Source organism: Peromyscus eremicus, chromosome 8a (genome assembly GCF_949786415.1).
Source record: "Peromyscus eremicus chromosome 8a, PerEre_H2_v1, whole genome shotgun sequence".
Classification (NCBI taxonomy): domain Eukaryota; kingdom Metazoa; phylum Chordata; class Mammalia; order Rodentia; family Cricetidae; genus Peromyscus; species Peromyscus eremicus.
This window is the reverse complement of record NC_081423.1, coordinates 98278219-98292970: the sequence shown is the minus strand read 5'-3', so window position 1 is coordinate 98292970 and position 14752 is coordinate 98278219. Positions and strand designations below refer to the sequence as shown.

Genomic DNA, 14752 nt, shown 5'->3' with positions numbered 1-14752 from the left:
CACTTTATTCTGGCTCCTCTGCATACACACAAATAAAACTTTATTGAAGTGAATTATTTATTTTTATGAATGAATTATAGCCCTTTTTTAATGGACAACTGGGATTGCTCAGTACTTTACAAATGGAGTAATATATTGGTTTCTGGTTTTGTGTTTTATTTTGTTTTTGAACACATCTTGGCCTCAGAATTCCTGTGTAGCTGAGGTTGACCTTGAGTTCTGATCCTCCTGCCTCCACCTCCAAAATGCTAGGATTAGAAGCATATGCCACTGTACCCAGCCAGTTTTGTTCTTATCTAACATGTAGTGTTATCATATTTTCTATGACAAGAAATGAATTTTTTCATTTGGTTTAAGTACAGTTAATAAGATATTTGAAGTGAGCCTGATTGAAAACAAGATTCAGAGCGTGTGATTGCTTACATTTATACGAAAGCGCAGACACTGAGCACTTGTTCGGAAGAGGGCCTAAAGTAGCAGTTCCATCTTTGGGCACCAGGTGGCACTTTGCTGATGCAAGAAGCATGTATTAGGAAATGACACTGGCAAAAGGCTGAAGAGAAACTTGCTCTTCAGACACCGGCAGTGGTGCCTTGATTGGCAGGCCCCTAGGTCCGCTATGTGAGGTCTCTGGTCGAACTGGAATTATACTCCTCATGGTCCAAGATCTCAGCATCCAATCATGAGATAGCCAAGAGGGGGCTGCATACGTGCATCCCAGGTTTTAAGGGTCCCCAAGCGGCCACGCCCCTGGGGCAGGTACCTCAAGGTTGTAGGTAGGTGTAACTGTTACTAGGGGTGGTGCTTCAGGGCATGGCTCAAACAGCCGTCCACTACACTCCTGTGCTGGGTTCACAATGTTTGGGATTTCAGTCATTTTTCGATTCAGTTTGCTTGGCTTATCCCTCTGTTTTCTGTCCAGGTCAGTACTCAAATGCAGCGAGAATGCTGAACAAATCGGCAGATGCCTTTGCTCTTTGAAAACAGCTTGGGGTGGCCGGGTGGTGGCACATGCCTTTAATCCCAGCACGCAGGAGGCAGAGGCAGGCGGGTCTCTGAGTTTGAGGCCAGCCTGGTCTACGTATCAAGTTCCAGGACAGCCAGGGCTATACAGAGAAACCATTTCAAACAACAACAACAAAAACAAAACGAAACAAAACAAAAACCACCACCAACAAAACCCTTAGGGGAGAATTACCATGTTTCAGAAATGTCCATCAGTAACACATCTTTGTGCATTTGGGGCAAGCAGCTGGCAGTGTCCTCCATACGTTGCTGTCGTCTGCAGTCTCCGTTAGGTCTCACAGACAAAAAGGTTGGACACGCTGTGCTTTCAGAAAGCTGTTGTCAGTGGAGACCTCCCCTGCTCTTAACGTGCAGAAGGAGGGGCCGCTCCGTGTGCTTTTGTACCTGCTGCTGTCTAAGCACAAGGCCTGGTCCAGTGTTTTGACTAGTTCCAGACCTGCGTGGTGGAGCTTGGTACTGTTTGAAATGGTTGAACTTTTTTCCTACATGCTCGGCGGTTCCAATCATGGTTCTACTCACCGCTCCTTAGCTCTGGGACCTTCTGAGTCTCAGCTGCTTTCTTTTTTCTTTTTGTGGTACCAGGGACTGAATCCAAGCCTTGCACATGCTAGTCATGTGCTCTCCCACGGAGCTGTACACCTAGCCTGGTCTGTCTCTTTATCTAGCAGGTGAGGGTGTTAATATTGACATTCTTCATGTGTTCAGTAGGCCATCAGATTTTGAGCTTCTCTTCTCTGTTGGTCTCTCCTTCAGGAACTCACAGGGGTGAGAGAGGAGACATGACTCATTTTAGGAATAGGAAATAAGAGTATTATTGACCTAGGGCTGGATGGTGGCTGCGGAATAACATACTCGTGAATATAACCAATGCCATGGGACTGTTTGCATGGAAGTAGTTAAAATGTAAATTTCATGTTTGTTTATTTGTTTTTGTTTTTCGAGATAGGGTTTCTTTGAGTAGCCCTGGATATCCTGGAATTCAGTCTGTAGACCAGACTGGCCTCGAACTCACAGAGATCTGCCTTCCTCTGCCTCCCGAGTGCTAGAATTAAAGGCGTGCACCACCACAGCCTGGCATAATTTTTAAAAACTAAAAGGAAAAGTGCTGAGGACCTGAAGTTAGTTCCAAGAGTCTACATAAAAAGCTGGGCATGGCACTTGATCGTAATCCCAATGAGAGGAGGTGAAAACAGGTGGGTCCTCAGGGCTCACTGGCCACCTGACTAGCCAAATCAATGAGCTCCAGGCCAGTGAGAGACCTTGTCTCAAAAAAATATGGATGGTTCCTGAAGAGTGCTAGCTGAAGCTGTCCCTTGGCCTCTGTTGCACGAGCACGCACATGCACGAGCGTGCGCATGGGCGCGCGCGCACACACACACCCACACACACCCACACCCACCCACCCACCCACCCACACACCCACACAAACACCCACACACATATACCTGCACACACGGGAACATATACATACACACTGAAGTAGTTAAAGTTGGGGGGGGGAGAATATTTCCAAATGATGCATGGCACATAGTAGGTACTCAGTTAAATGTTTACTTATATTCTCTTTTTTTGTTACATGAAAATTATCTACATTTGATCCCACTAGGGGGATTTGTTTTTACCAAAGTTTTCTGGTTAAAAAGTTAGATTGAGGGTACATGAGCCTTTCTTCATCCTGTATTTAGGGACCCTTCATAAGCCCATTAAATTTCACTACATAAAGCTAGGCAGTGGTAATACATGCTTTTAATCCCAGCACTCAGGAGGCAGAGGCAGCCGGATCTCTGTGAGTTTGAGGCCAGCCTGGTCTACAGAGCGAGTTACAGGATGGACTACCTAGAGAGACACCATCTCAAAAACAAACAAACAAATAAATAAGGGTCCTTAAAGCTCTTTATGTCAGGGCTCTGGGTTTCTCCAAAGAGTTTTTTAAAAGGGCCTAGTGTCTGTACAAATGAAATGATTAACTTTGCTACTTCAGAAAAAAATTTTAATCCCAAAGTCATTTATTTTGGCTTTAGAATAGACTGAGTGTTTGTGTCAGATTTTCCTGCCTAATTACTTTTTGCTTAAGCTTATTTAAAATTGTTTTAAATCCCTTTAGTATGGCAGCCTAGGAAGTAGGGGGTGAAGAAATGGGCCACAGATGGGAGCTAGACGAGAATCTCCGTTTCCCTGCATTAAAGCCTCCTGTTAGGTTGCTCACAGAGCAGCATGGCAAAATGGCTTTTAAAGTCTTAAAAATATGCTTACTCTTTGATCCAGTAATTCCACTCCTAGGAATTTTTCCCAAAGAAATAATCAAACAAGCATGTAGAAGGCAGGGAGAAGGGTGTCTACAACACATACCAGCAAAGAAGTAACACCAACTGATTAAATAAAGCATGCAGTTATCTCTACATGGTGCCAATGTTTGCCATGTGCTTATAAATGAAAAGGAGATCCTCCAATCATATATACTGTGCAACAGTAAAGAAGAGGCAGAAAGATGTTCTGAAAAAAACATTGTTTATTAACTTTGATATTGTGAGTGATAAAATTATGACTGATCTTGTGCATTTTGTTTTTAAAGTTTTCTGCTTGATCATATAATACTTTGTCATTAAAAAGCAGCTTTCAATTATAATACACACACACACACACACACACACACACACACACACATTTGCTTATGTGTCAACAAAAAAAACTTTTGTAGCTGGTTGTGGTGACACATGCCTGTAATCCCAGCACTTGAGAGGCTGAGAGGCAGGAGGACCAGAAGTTTAAGGTCATCCTGGGCTACATGAGACACTGTCTCAAGAAACAGAACAAAGCAAAAGGTAGAGGCCAGAGAGGTTACTCAGCAGGGAAAGGCACCGGCTTCCAACCCCCAGTTAGCTCCGTGGGCTGACATGGTGGAAAGAGAGAACTGGTCTTACAAGTTGTCTTCTCACCTCCACATGCACATGCTGTGGCATGTGTGCCCCACAGCCCTGCATAAAACAAATTAAATGTAATACAAATTTAAAACAGTAATCAAAATAAGCATTGAGTCTGGTAGTGCATGCCTTTAGTTCTGCACTCAGGAGGCAGGTGGATCTCTGAGTTCAAGGCCACCTTGGTCTACAGAATGAGTTCCAGGACAGTCAGAACTACACAGAGAAAACCAAAAATAAAATAAGTAAAAAGTTGCCAGCTATGCATTGTGGTGCATGTCCGTAATCTAAACTATCCAGGAGGCTGAGGCAAGAGAATGTGAGTGTTCAAGGCCAGCCTGGGCTACAAAGCCAAAGAACAAAACACTGTCTCATAAACACCTACAAAATAAAATTTTATGTAATGTATTTTTTGTATGTAATGCCTACAAGGTAGGCGATTTGAATGCAAATAATTTAGATAGATGATTTTGGAGAAACTTTTTTGGGGGTGGTGGTAAAAATTGATCCGCAATTTCATACATGTGTACAGTGTGTTTTGATCGTGTTCACCCCATTCCCCTCTGTTAGCCCCATTTCCCTTCCCACGGAGCCTCTTCTTCCCAGCAACCTTTCCCTCTGCTCCCCTTCCTCCTCCTCTCCCTGCTCTTTCTCCTCCTCCTCTCCCTCCTCCTGCTCCTCCTCCTTCCTCTCCTCCTCTTCCTGCTCCTGTCCCCCCCACCCCCACTTTCCCTGATCCCTGAGTTTGGAGTTGACGCCATCAACATGGGTGGGTGTTATTATTTACTGCAGCGTGGACAGCTGACCAGTGACGGCATCAACATGGGTGGGTGTTATTATTTACTGCAGCGTGGACAGCTGACCAGTGACGGCATCAACATGGGTGGGTGTTATTATTTACTGCAGCGTGGACAGCTGACCAGTGACGGCATCAACATGGGTGGGTGTTATTATTTACTGCAGCGTGGACAGCTGACCAGTGACGGCATCAACATGGGTGGGTGTTATTATTTACTGCAGCGTAGACGACAGCTAACCAGTGACGGCATTACTGAAGAAAATTACTGCTCCCTTTCTTTTCTTTTTTTTTTTTTTTTCTTTTGATTTGGACAGGTTTTCTCTTTGTAGTCAAGGCTGTCCTGGAGCTCAGTATGTAGAGCAGGCTAGCCTTGAACTCACTGAGATCCTCCTGCCTCTGCCTCCAAAGTGCTGGAATTAAAGGCATTTGCCACCACTCGTGGCCCCCTTTTTCTTTTTGAGCCAAAGGTCTTATAGGCAAGCCTGGCCTGGAACTCACCATGTACCTTAAGATCATCTTCTGCTTCTTACTCTTCTGCCTCTCTCTACCTCCCCTGTGCAGGTGTTACAAGCATGTCCCCCACACCCAATTGAATATTTTAAAACTGTGCTACTCTTTGATTTAGTAGTTCCACTTTTAGACATTTAATAATGTTTCTTTTTCTTTTTTGGGGGGGTGGGGGGTGGGGAGCAGGGTCTCACTATGTTGCCTTGACTGTCCTGAAACTCACTATGTAGACCAGCCTGGCCTCAAACTCAGAGAGATCGGCCTGCCTCTACCTCTGAGGGCTGAAATTAAAGGCATGCTCCACCATTGCCCCACTGAATGTGTTTTTTTAAGTGTCATATTCAAATATGTGAATTACCAGCAGTCATACTGACAGCATTGAAAGTCAGATGTACTTTGTTTTGTATTAAGTTGTTTTCTCACCAGCAGAGGCAGGAGGATATCTGTGAGTTTGAGGCCAGCCTGGGCTACAGTGTGAGTTCCAGGACAGGTGCAAAGCTACACGGAGAAACCCTATCTCGAAAAACAAACAACAACAACAAAAAAAAGGGTTGTTTTTTCAGTAAAATAACCACTTTCAGTCAATGTCTGCAGGCATGATAGAATATAACATGATGTCTTGTTTTCTGATACCAGCACTGTGGAGGTACAGTTAGCACTGTGGAGGTACAGTCAGCACTGTGGAGGTACAGTTTCTGAGCTAGGAGACCCATAATATACTGCAAAGCTACTGAGACCAGTAGGCTTCTTATGAACCATAGTCACAGCCTAGTGACAGTTCCATCAGGGACAGTCAGTGTTTATGGCCGTAGTCCTGTAAGATGACACCACCTAGCCTACTCATAGCTGCTAGTGTGTGTAAGTATGTTCTGTGATATCCCAGCAGTGACAGAGTACCCTTCACTCTCTTAGAACACATCACATCGTGAAGCATGTTGAGAGACCCTTGAGCTGTATTGCCTAAAGAGCGAGGTACTGAGAGCGCGTTATCATCTCCAGTGGAGGTTTTCTGTTTCCCCTCTGTCACTGTCTCAGAACTCTGATCAAAGGTCCAGATGGGGAAAGAAGTGTGCCAGTGATGTACCAGTCTTCAGCTTCCACCGACCCCCCATGCCCTTGCAAGCCTCTGCCCTGTACACTTGATGGAGTTCTCCTTATCCTCAGCCCTAAATCCTTAGGAAACTGTGTCCTCCCTGGGGCAAAGGGGTTGCAGGTTCTCCCTGTCACCTGAGGTCAAATGGAAAAGCTTTTTGTGGTTAACTTGGCCACAGTAAGTCCTTTGGTATTTAGAATTTCAGTAGGAGTTGGCTTTTTTTTTTTTTTTTCTAATTAGTTCTCCAAGAGTTGAACACTAACCCAAATAAAGTTTCATATAAAGGGAAAAAAGCAGATGAATCTTGCTTCTTTGAACACCATATTGAGTCCTGATTTTCCCATAGCAGTGACCTTAGACAAGCTAACTAACTATGTTAGAGATTGCCTCCTCAGTTAGGAGTTCAGCTCTTCCTCCTTGCCTCTCTTCACAGGGCTGGTTTTCATTCACCCAAGAACCCTGTTCCAGTTGGGGATAGTTATGGTCTTTATAAACACACTGCTTCTCCCACTTTGTTTCTGACAGTTTCCTTATGCTGCCCCACCTCCCCAAGAACCTGTGAAGACTCTGAGAAGCCTCATCAACATTCGAAAGGACACACTGAGACTCGTCAAGTAAGTTCCTGGGGCTCAGGCCAGATCCCAGGTGCCCCTCTGCTTGCAGGGGGCGACAGATACTCTAAGGGAGTGGAAGAGCAGCTTCTGCCAGGCCCACAGCCTCCTGCCTGGAGGCCAGCTGCCAGGCACTGCTGAGGCACGGGCCCTAAGATGAGGCCTTGTCATGCTTGTGTTATTTGAAACGTGAGCACTGTTTTGTGCAGAAAGAACTTTTCACCTGCCTGGGTATTTTAAATATTATCTCTAGTCTATGTATCTAAAACAAACAAACAAACAAAAAAAAAGAACTATTGTTAAGGGGAAGGGGAAGTTTGAAGATACCCTAACAAGCTATGTAGTAATGAGATGTTTGAATTAGGGATATAAAATCCTATTTTAAGTTGGTCATGGTGATGTACACTCATAGTTTCAGCAGTCAGGAGGTGGAGGCAGGAGAATATCGTTTGAGGCCAGCCTGGGCTTCACTGAAAGATTCTCTGAGGGGTGTGTGTGTGTGTGTGTGTGTGTGTGTGTGTGTGTGTGTGTGACAAACTAAGTGGACCAACTATGCATCTGGATGTCTCTACGAGTGCAGATAGCTATCGGAGAGTTTGGATCGAAATTAGAAGTGAGTATGTAAGAAACCAAAGGACTCAAAAGGCCAAAGGAGTCCTCCCTTCGGGGAGTTCCACAGGAAAAGAAAGCTACCATAACTTATTCTGTGTCACACCATTAATAGTGTTTATGAAATCACAGCTATGTAGACTCTAGGTGCTGTGCTAACAGGGTTGTGATTTTCCTGCAGCGTGGGAATGGCAGAGCTCTCCCGTGGGTCAGAGTGAGGAAGGAGACAAACCATGTCTATAATGGAAAGTCAGAAGATGGTACCTAAGACTGACAAATCAAGACTCACTAGCTGGGTGTGCGATTTAGAAATGAGGTTAATGCTGTGTGTATGTCCAGAAGAAGCTGCAGTGTAGAGGAGGAAAGGGAAGGAGGACGGTGCTGAGTTCTAGTGAGCCTTGTGGGAACTCGGGCATCTGATGAATAACCTTGATTACAGAAAAAACAACAGCTCTGGCACAAGCACTCACACAGACCGTTTATTCAGCATAGACTGGAGGAGTCAGTAAATCGCCTAACTTCCCGGACAGAAAACTGTGATAGTTACAGTAAAGACACAAACGTGTAATGACCACACAGCCAATATGTAATGTCGTTTGGGGGCTAAAAAAGTAAGGTGGTTTGTTTGTTTTGTTCTTTGAGACTGTATCTATGTGTAGCCCTGGCTGTCCTGGAGCTCATTCTGTAGTAGATCAGGCTGACCTTGAACTCAGAGATTCCCTCTGCCTCTGCCTCTTAAGTACTGGGATTAAAAGCATGTGCAAACACCATCCAGTGTTTGATGTTTTACCTGAATGACAGTTGTGAGCTGCCATGTGGGGTGCTAGGAATTGAACCTGGGCCCTCAGAAGAGCAGCCATTGCTCTTTACTGCTGAGCCATCTCTCCAGCCCAAAGAGTCAGTCTTAAAATTCTGATCCATCTGGGCTGTGGTGACACACGCCTTTAATCCCAGCATTCTGGAGGCAGAGGCAGGTGGATCTCAGGCCAGCCGGTCTACAGAGCAGGCTCCAGGACAGCCAGGGCTACACAGAGAAACACTGTCTCAAAAAATAAAAGCAAAAAAAACCCAAAATAACAACAACAATAAAAATCCTGATCCACTGCCCCCAAAGCGGGGATTTGACTGTGGGGGGATTGTGATTTCCCAGATGTGCTGAAGAAGTGAAAAGCCATGGAGAAGAGGCAGGCAGAGCTAAGGTCCACTACAATGTCGAGTTTACCTTTGACACAGATGCCCGGGTCGCCATCACCATCTACTATCAGGCCACTGAAGAATTCCAAAATGGTATTGCCAGGTAAGACAACACAGCAGGTAAGCTGCTTGCTTCCCAGTCTTCATGCCCATCCAGGAAGGAGAACATTCTTTTCTACAGTCAGGCAGGATCTAGACCTTGAATTTAATTTTTTTCCCCAATCTTTACTCTTTATTTCAGTTCCCTTCCTGTAGATGTAAGGATTAAACATATGAGCCCAGTAATAGTCTAGGCTAGAGTAAAAAGAAGAAGGTCTTTCCTGAGTTAGTGCGTTGGAAATTGAGAACAGGCGTGAGACTGTGGGAATTGTCGGACTGTCTGGACTGAATTCTAACTTTAGCTCTGCTTCCCACATTATCCGTAGCTACATTCCAAAAGACAACAGCCTGCAGTCGGAGACCGTGCACTATAAGCGAGGAGTGTGCCAGCAGTTCTGCCTGCCGTCCCATACTGTGGACCCCTCAGAGTGGGCAGAGGAGGAGGTAAGCTGCCCAGGGCCCCATCACTACAGGAAGGCCTAGGCACTTACCTAGGACGCATACCAGCAGCAGGGACTCTGTCCAGAAGCTGGAATGCCATGCTCTACTGTTAAGCCTGGTGGTCCCTTCATGCCTTTCGAAGGTCTACTTATCCCTGTTCATTTTCCTATGCCAAAGTACCCTGTTAGCTGAGGGTGCTGTGAGAAAGCCATGGTTAAAGAAAAATGGAGGGGGGGCGGGCGGAGAAATGGCTCAGAGGTTAAGAACACTGACTGCTCTTCCAGAGGTCCTGAGTTCAATTCCCAGCAACCACATGGTGGCTCACAACCATCTGTAATGAGATCTGGTGCCCTCTTCTGGTCTGCAGACATACATGCTGTATACATAATAAATAAATAAATCTTAAAAAAAAAAAGAAAAGAAAAACGGAGCTACAGAAAGGTTAGGGACCTTAAACTCAATGAAACAGATGCCTGTCAGTTAAACAGACTAGGGTAGGGAGTTTGATGGATGGGGTGCGGAGATGAGGTAGTGTTTCTGAGCTGCACCTCCCCTTCTGATCCACCGATGAGCATCCAAACATGTGGTGTCTTCTGTGTTTTCCTTGTCTTTCCTGCAGCTTGGCTTTGATCTGGATCGGGAGGTTTATCCTTTGGTGGTGCATGCTGTGGTGGATGAAGGCGATGGTAGGGACTTCTTTCTTCTTTGCTATGTCCACTCTCCTCTTGTGGTACCGTCCCAGCAGAAGTTGTAGCTAGAACCAAACACCCCTGTGGGTCTCAGTCAGACCGGTCTATGTTCTTTCCTTTCCTTTGCCATCCTGCTATGAGGGGTGGGGTTTATAATGGTATTTATAACACGATCTTAGTGGTGGCAGCCTAGCACCATTGGCTTACCAAACTGTGGGTTCTATAGAAACAGGGATGTGAGAGAGGGCCAGCGGTGTGTTGTTGGGTCTTCTAATGTGTGTCTGTTTCTTTCAGAGTATTTTGGCCACTGCCATGTGCTTCTGGGCACTTTTGAGAAGGTAGGTAACTTCATGATATGTTTGCTCTTCTTTCTCATGAGGCCCCTCTGCTGAGAGTGTCACATTGGGGCTGTGCTCAGGAAGATTAGCTCTGCCACCCGCACTGCCATGGTCTTCAGGGTCCTCTTCATCAGATGAGTGGGTTAGCTGGCCACTACCCCACCCTTGCTGTGTTCTAAGTCTGTTGCTCCTCTCTGTGAATGCCCAGTATCTTAGGGTTTCTATTGCTGTGAAGAGACTCCATGACCATGGCAACTCTTATAAAGAAAACATTTAATTGAGGTGGCTCACTTACAGTTCAGTGGTTCAGTCCATTATCCTGATGGACAGCGTGGCAGTGTGCAGGCAGATGTGGTGCTGGAGAGGTAGCTGAGAGTCCTACATCTTGCAGGCAACAGGAAGTATCCTGAGCATCGGAAAACTCAAAACTCACCCCCACAGTGACACATTTCCTCCAACAAGGCCACACCTCCTAATAGCACCACTCCCTGTGAGATTTTGGGGGCCAAATACATTCAAACTACCACAGCCAAGCATGTAATAAGAAAGTAGCAACAGAATGCAGAGTGTGTCCTGGCCTCCCTCCGGGTTGTAATGCCATGCTTTTCTTCCAGCACACAGATGGGACCTTCTGTGTGAAGCCCCTCAAGCAGAAGCAAGTGGTAAGTCTCCGAAAGCCAGACACTCTTAGCACCCTCGCCTTTCCTTTCTTCCAGGAGTTTTTTTTTTAACTTTTAAAGCTGCACACTCTTGTTTCCTTCCCTCTTCTTTCTTTCTTTCTTTCAATCCAAGGAGAAGATTTTGGAAGAGGAGCACTTTGTCTGTTAGGAACTACTAGGGTGGTCTGAAAGAAGCGCTGACTTTTAGTGCCTTTATTGTTTTGGAATTGTTGGTGCCTCCCAGGGCACAGTTATCTTGAGAAGTGAAAGAATAAGATTTGTCTCCTGGCATAGGGTGAAGGAGAATTCTTTTTACTTAAAATGCCAAGATGAGAGACATTTCAAACAAAAGGATAAAACACTGGGTCTGACTCAGAGCCAGTCAGTGCCCTCAGCACAATCTATCCTAGCATTCCTTCTCTAAAGTGCAGCTCACTGGACATGTGCCCTCCAGGATGACCAGCAAGGTTTGCACAAGTCTGTTCGCAGGCAGAGCCCCCGCCACCTGCCGGCATTCGTGCTTTTACACAGGAGGAGGCAGTGTCATGGAAGTGAGGGGACAAGTGCAGCCAGTGGCGGCACTGGCAAAGAGGGTAGGAGATGCCATGTGCTGGCTGACGCCTGTAATTTCACCCTTAGGGAGGCAGAGGCTAGAGGATCACCTGGAGTTCTAGGCCAGCCTCAGCTACAATACGTTTTAGGCCAACCTGAGCTGCAAAGTAAGAACCTGTCTCAACAAAAGAAAAAAAAGATGGTTTTTAAAAAGTGGGTGATCACTGGGTGTGCTGGCCCATGTCTTTAATCCTAGCACTTGGGAGGCAGAGCCAGGCGGATCTCTGTGAGTTCGAGGCCAGCCTGGTCTACAGAGTGAGTTCCAGGATAGGCATCAAAACTACACAGAGAAACCCTGTCTCAGAAAACCCCCAAAAAAAAAAAAAAAAAAAAGTTTTAAGAGAAGCAGAAAAAGCCACAGATCCTGAGTACATGGTATTTCCTGTATAGGCCCAACCTAGGTGAGTTGTATTAGCAACAGACTGTCAACATTGAGAGTTGGGTAGGAGGTCAGAACTAGAGTAGGTCTGTGGGAGCAGAGGTGAGTCACGCAGAAGGGAGGGTGGAATTCAAGAGAAGGGGAGAGCCACCTTGGCACTAGTGAGACCCAGTCTCACTGAGTGGCGTCAGGCACAGATAATCAAGGTTTTAAGATGGCTCAGCGGGTAAAGGTTCTTGCCATAGAAGTCTGGTGACCTGAGTTTGATTTCTGAACCTGTGATGGAAAGGAGAGAACCAATTCCTAAAAGTTGTCCATTGAACCACTGCACGCATTCTCTATGATCTGCCTGTGCCCATACTCATATAATAAAATAATAATAATAATAGTAATAGTAATTTTAAAAGAAATGGGAGGGCTGGAGCTGGAGAGATGGCTCAGTGGTTGAGATCATTTGCGGCTCTCTCAAAGGACCCTGCTTCAGTCCCCAGTACCCATATCAGGTAACTTACAACTGCCTATAACTGCAGTTCCAGGGAATCTTTTTTTTTTTTTTTTTTTTTTTTTTTTGGTTTTTTTTCGAGACAGGGTTTCTCTGTGCAGCTTTGCGCCTTTTCCTGGAACTCACTTGGTAGACCAGGCTGGCCTCGAACTCACAGAGATCCACCTGGCTCTGCCTCCCGAGTGCTGGGATTAAAGGCGTGCGCCACCACCGCCCGGCGGTAGTTCCAGGGAATCTTGATGCTCTCTTTGGGCCTCCATGAACACCTGCATATAGATGGTGCACATACGTGCACTCAAGTACACACACAAACACATAAAATAAAAATAAATAAATCTGTTATTATAAAATAGAAATAAAGACATGAGGGTGGCCCCATGGGTATGCACTATTGGTGTCTCTTCCCAGGTTCTGACGTCCCTCATCTCCTGGTCTTTATCTTCTCTTCTTGAGGTGGAGGTTGGCTTTGTAGCTTGCTGTGTAGTCCAGGCTGGCCTCAAATTCATGACAAGCCTTCTGCTCAGCTTCCCAAGTGGGGACTATGGCATGTGCCACCACACCTGTCTCAGTCTTCCCTTTCCTTCCTCACTGTCCTTGCCCATTATTTTCTCTTCCTTTTTGTTCAGTTTTGTGTATCCCAGACTGGCCTCAAACCAAGTCTGGCACTGAGCACTGGGGTTATAGGTGTGCACCACCACCTCCAGTTCATGTGTTGCTGGGGCTTCATGCATTCTGGCAAATACTCTCCCAACTGAGCTGCACTTGAGACCATCTATACCATTATTTTTATAGTACTTAAGCTGAAATTTTCTTTCTTTCTTTTTTTTTTTTTTTTTTTTTTGAGACAGGGTTTCTCTGTATAGCTTTGCGCCTTTCCTGGAACTCACTTTGTAGACCAGGCTGGCCTCGAACTCACAGAGATCTGCCTGCCTCTGCCTCCTGAGTGCTGGGATTAAAGGTGTGCACCACCACTGCCCAGCAAGCTGAAACTTTCTTACACAATGAACACTTACACTTTGACATATACCCTTCCATCCTCTTTTGAGTCTATGCCTTTTGTAACTGTCTGTAGTAATGAGCTGCAATACAAATACTGTCCATTTGTAAAATTTTACGTTCCTTGTTGGATATAATAGTGGGTGAACTAAACACTTGGTTTTTTCTTTCCCCTCTCAAATGCAAACATAAGTAAATAAAACATCCTTTATCTATGTAGGCCCTTGAGTTTTTTCATGATGACTCAGTAGTCCTGGGTTACCATGGGAAAAGGCGGGTCTTCCGCTCTTGTCTCTCAGTAGTAAGCCTGTTCTTGGACTGTTTGCTATTCAGGTAGATGGGGTCAGCTACCTTCTTCAGGAGATCTACGGGATCGAAAACAAGTATAACACACAAGATTCTAAGGTGAGTTTTGTTAAAAATTCGGAATTTGCTCTTCCCTAGAGGCAAAGTGAGAATCTGTGCTCTAGCTTGGGCTGAGGTCTAGTGTGCCAGTCAGGTCCTAGAAGATTCTCACTTTAGATTACAGTTTATGCCACTTTTGAAATGAACAAAATAGGCTGTTTGGATCTGCCTTTCTGCTCTGGAGCTCAGTTGAGCTCTGCTTCCCTGGAGGGTCTTCATTTTCCCTTCACGTTCACCCCTGTGTTCTCCTAGGTCCCTTCTGCTCAGATCTTCAGAGGAAGAATGAACTCGGGGTTAGTCCAGTCTCTCAGCTTTAGGCAACCAGTTCCAGGAGGCAGGGGCCAAGTATCCAAAGCACTGCACAGGGTTGGAGAGGTGGCTCAGCAGTTAAGAGAAATTGTAGGTTCCATTCCCAGCACCCTGATGGCAGCACACAACTGTCTAACTCCAGCTCCAGGGGATCTGACACCCTCTTCTGGCATCTGCAAGCACCAGGCATGCAAAAGACAAAGCATATAAAATAAAATTAAAATTAAAAAACAAAAAAGCACTGTGTAAACTACAGTCCAGTATCAGTGTAGATCCTGTTTGACTATTGTCTGCTCTTGAGCCAAGCTTCCTTGGAAATAAATTGTGGGGTGGAAGGCTTTGAGTCATTAGCTGAGTCTGTCTTTCTGGCCAGGTGGCTGAGGATGAAGTGAGTGATAACAGTGCCGAGTGTGTGGTGTGTCTCTCAGATGTCCGAGATACCTTGATCCTGCCCTGCCGTCACCTCTGCCTCTGTAACACCTGTGCAGACACCCTGCGCTACCAGGCCAACAACTGCCCCATCTGCCGGCTGCGTAAGTCCTAGAGGAGCTTGACAGCGAGGGCTG

General features: G+C 45.7%; 1 protein-coding gene across 4 annotated transcripts in view; it reads left to right on the top strand.

Annotated features, from left to right (window-relative positions):
- The window catches only part of Rnf157 (ring finger protein 157), a 77506-nt gene that overhangs the window by 43056 nt on the left and 19698 nt on the right, over positions 1–14752 (top strand). For all 4 annotated transcript variants that reach the window (XM_059272164.1, XM_059272165.1, XM_059272166.1 and 1 more), the window contains exons 3-10: positions 6869–6957; positions 8714–8860; positions 9183–9300; positions 9917–9983; positions 10281–10324; positions 10939–10986; positions 13806–13877; positions 14560–14719. In XM_059272164.1, coding sequence (XP_059128147.1) covers positions 6869–6957; positions 8714–8860; positions 9183–9300; positions 9917–9983; positions 10281–10324; positions 10939–10986; positions 13806–13877; positions 14560–14719 — 745 coding nt within the window. The remainder of the gene's footprint in view (positions 1–6868; positions 6958–8713; positions 8861–9182; positions 9301–9916; positions 9984–10280; positions 10325–10938; positions 10987–13805; positions 13878–14559; positions 14720–14752) is intronic.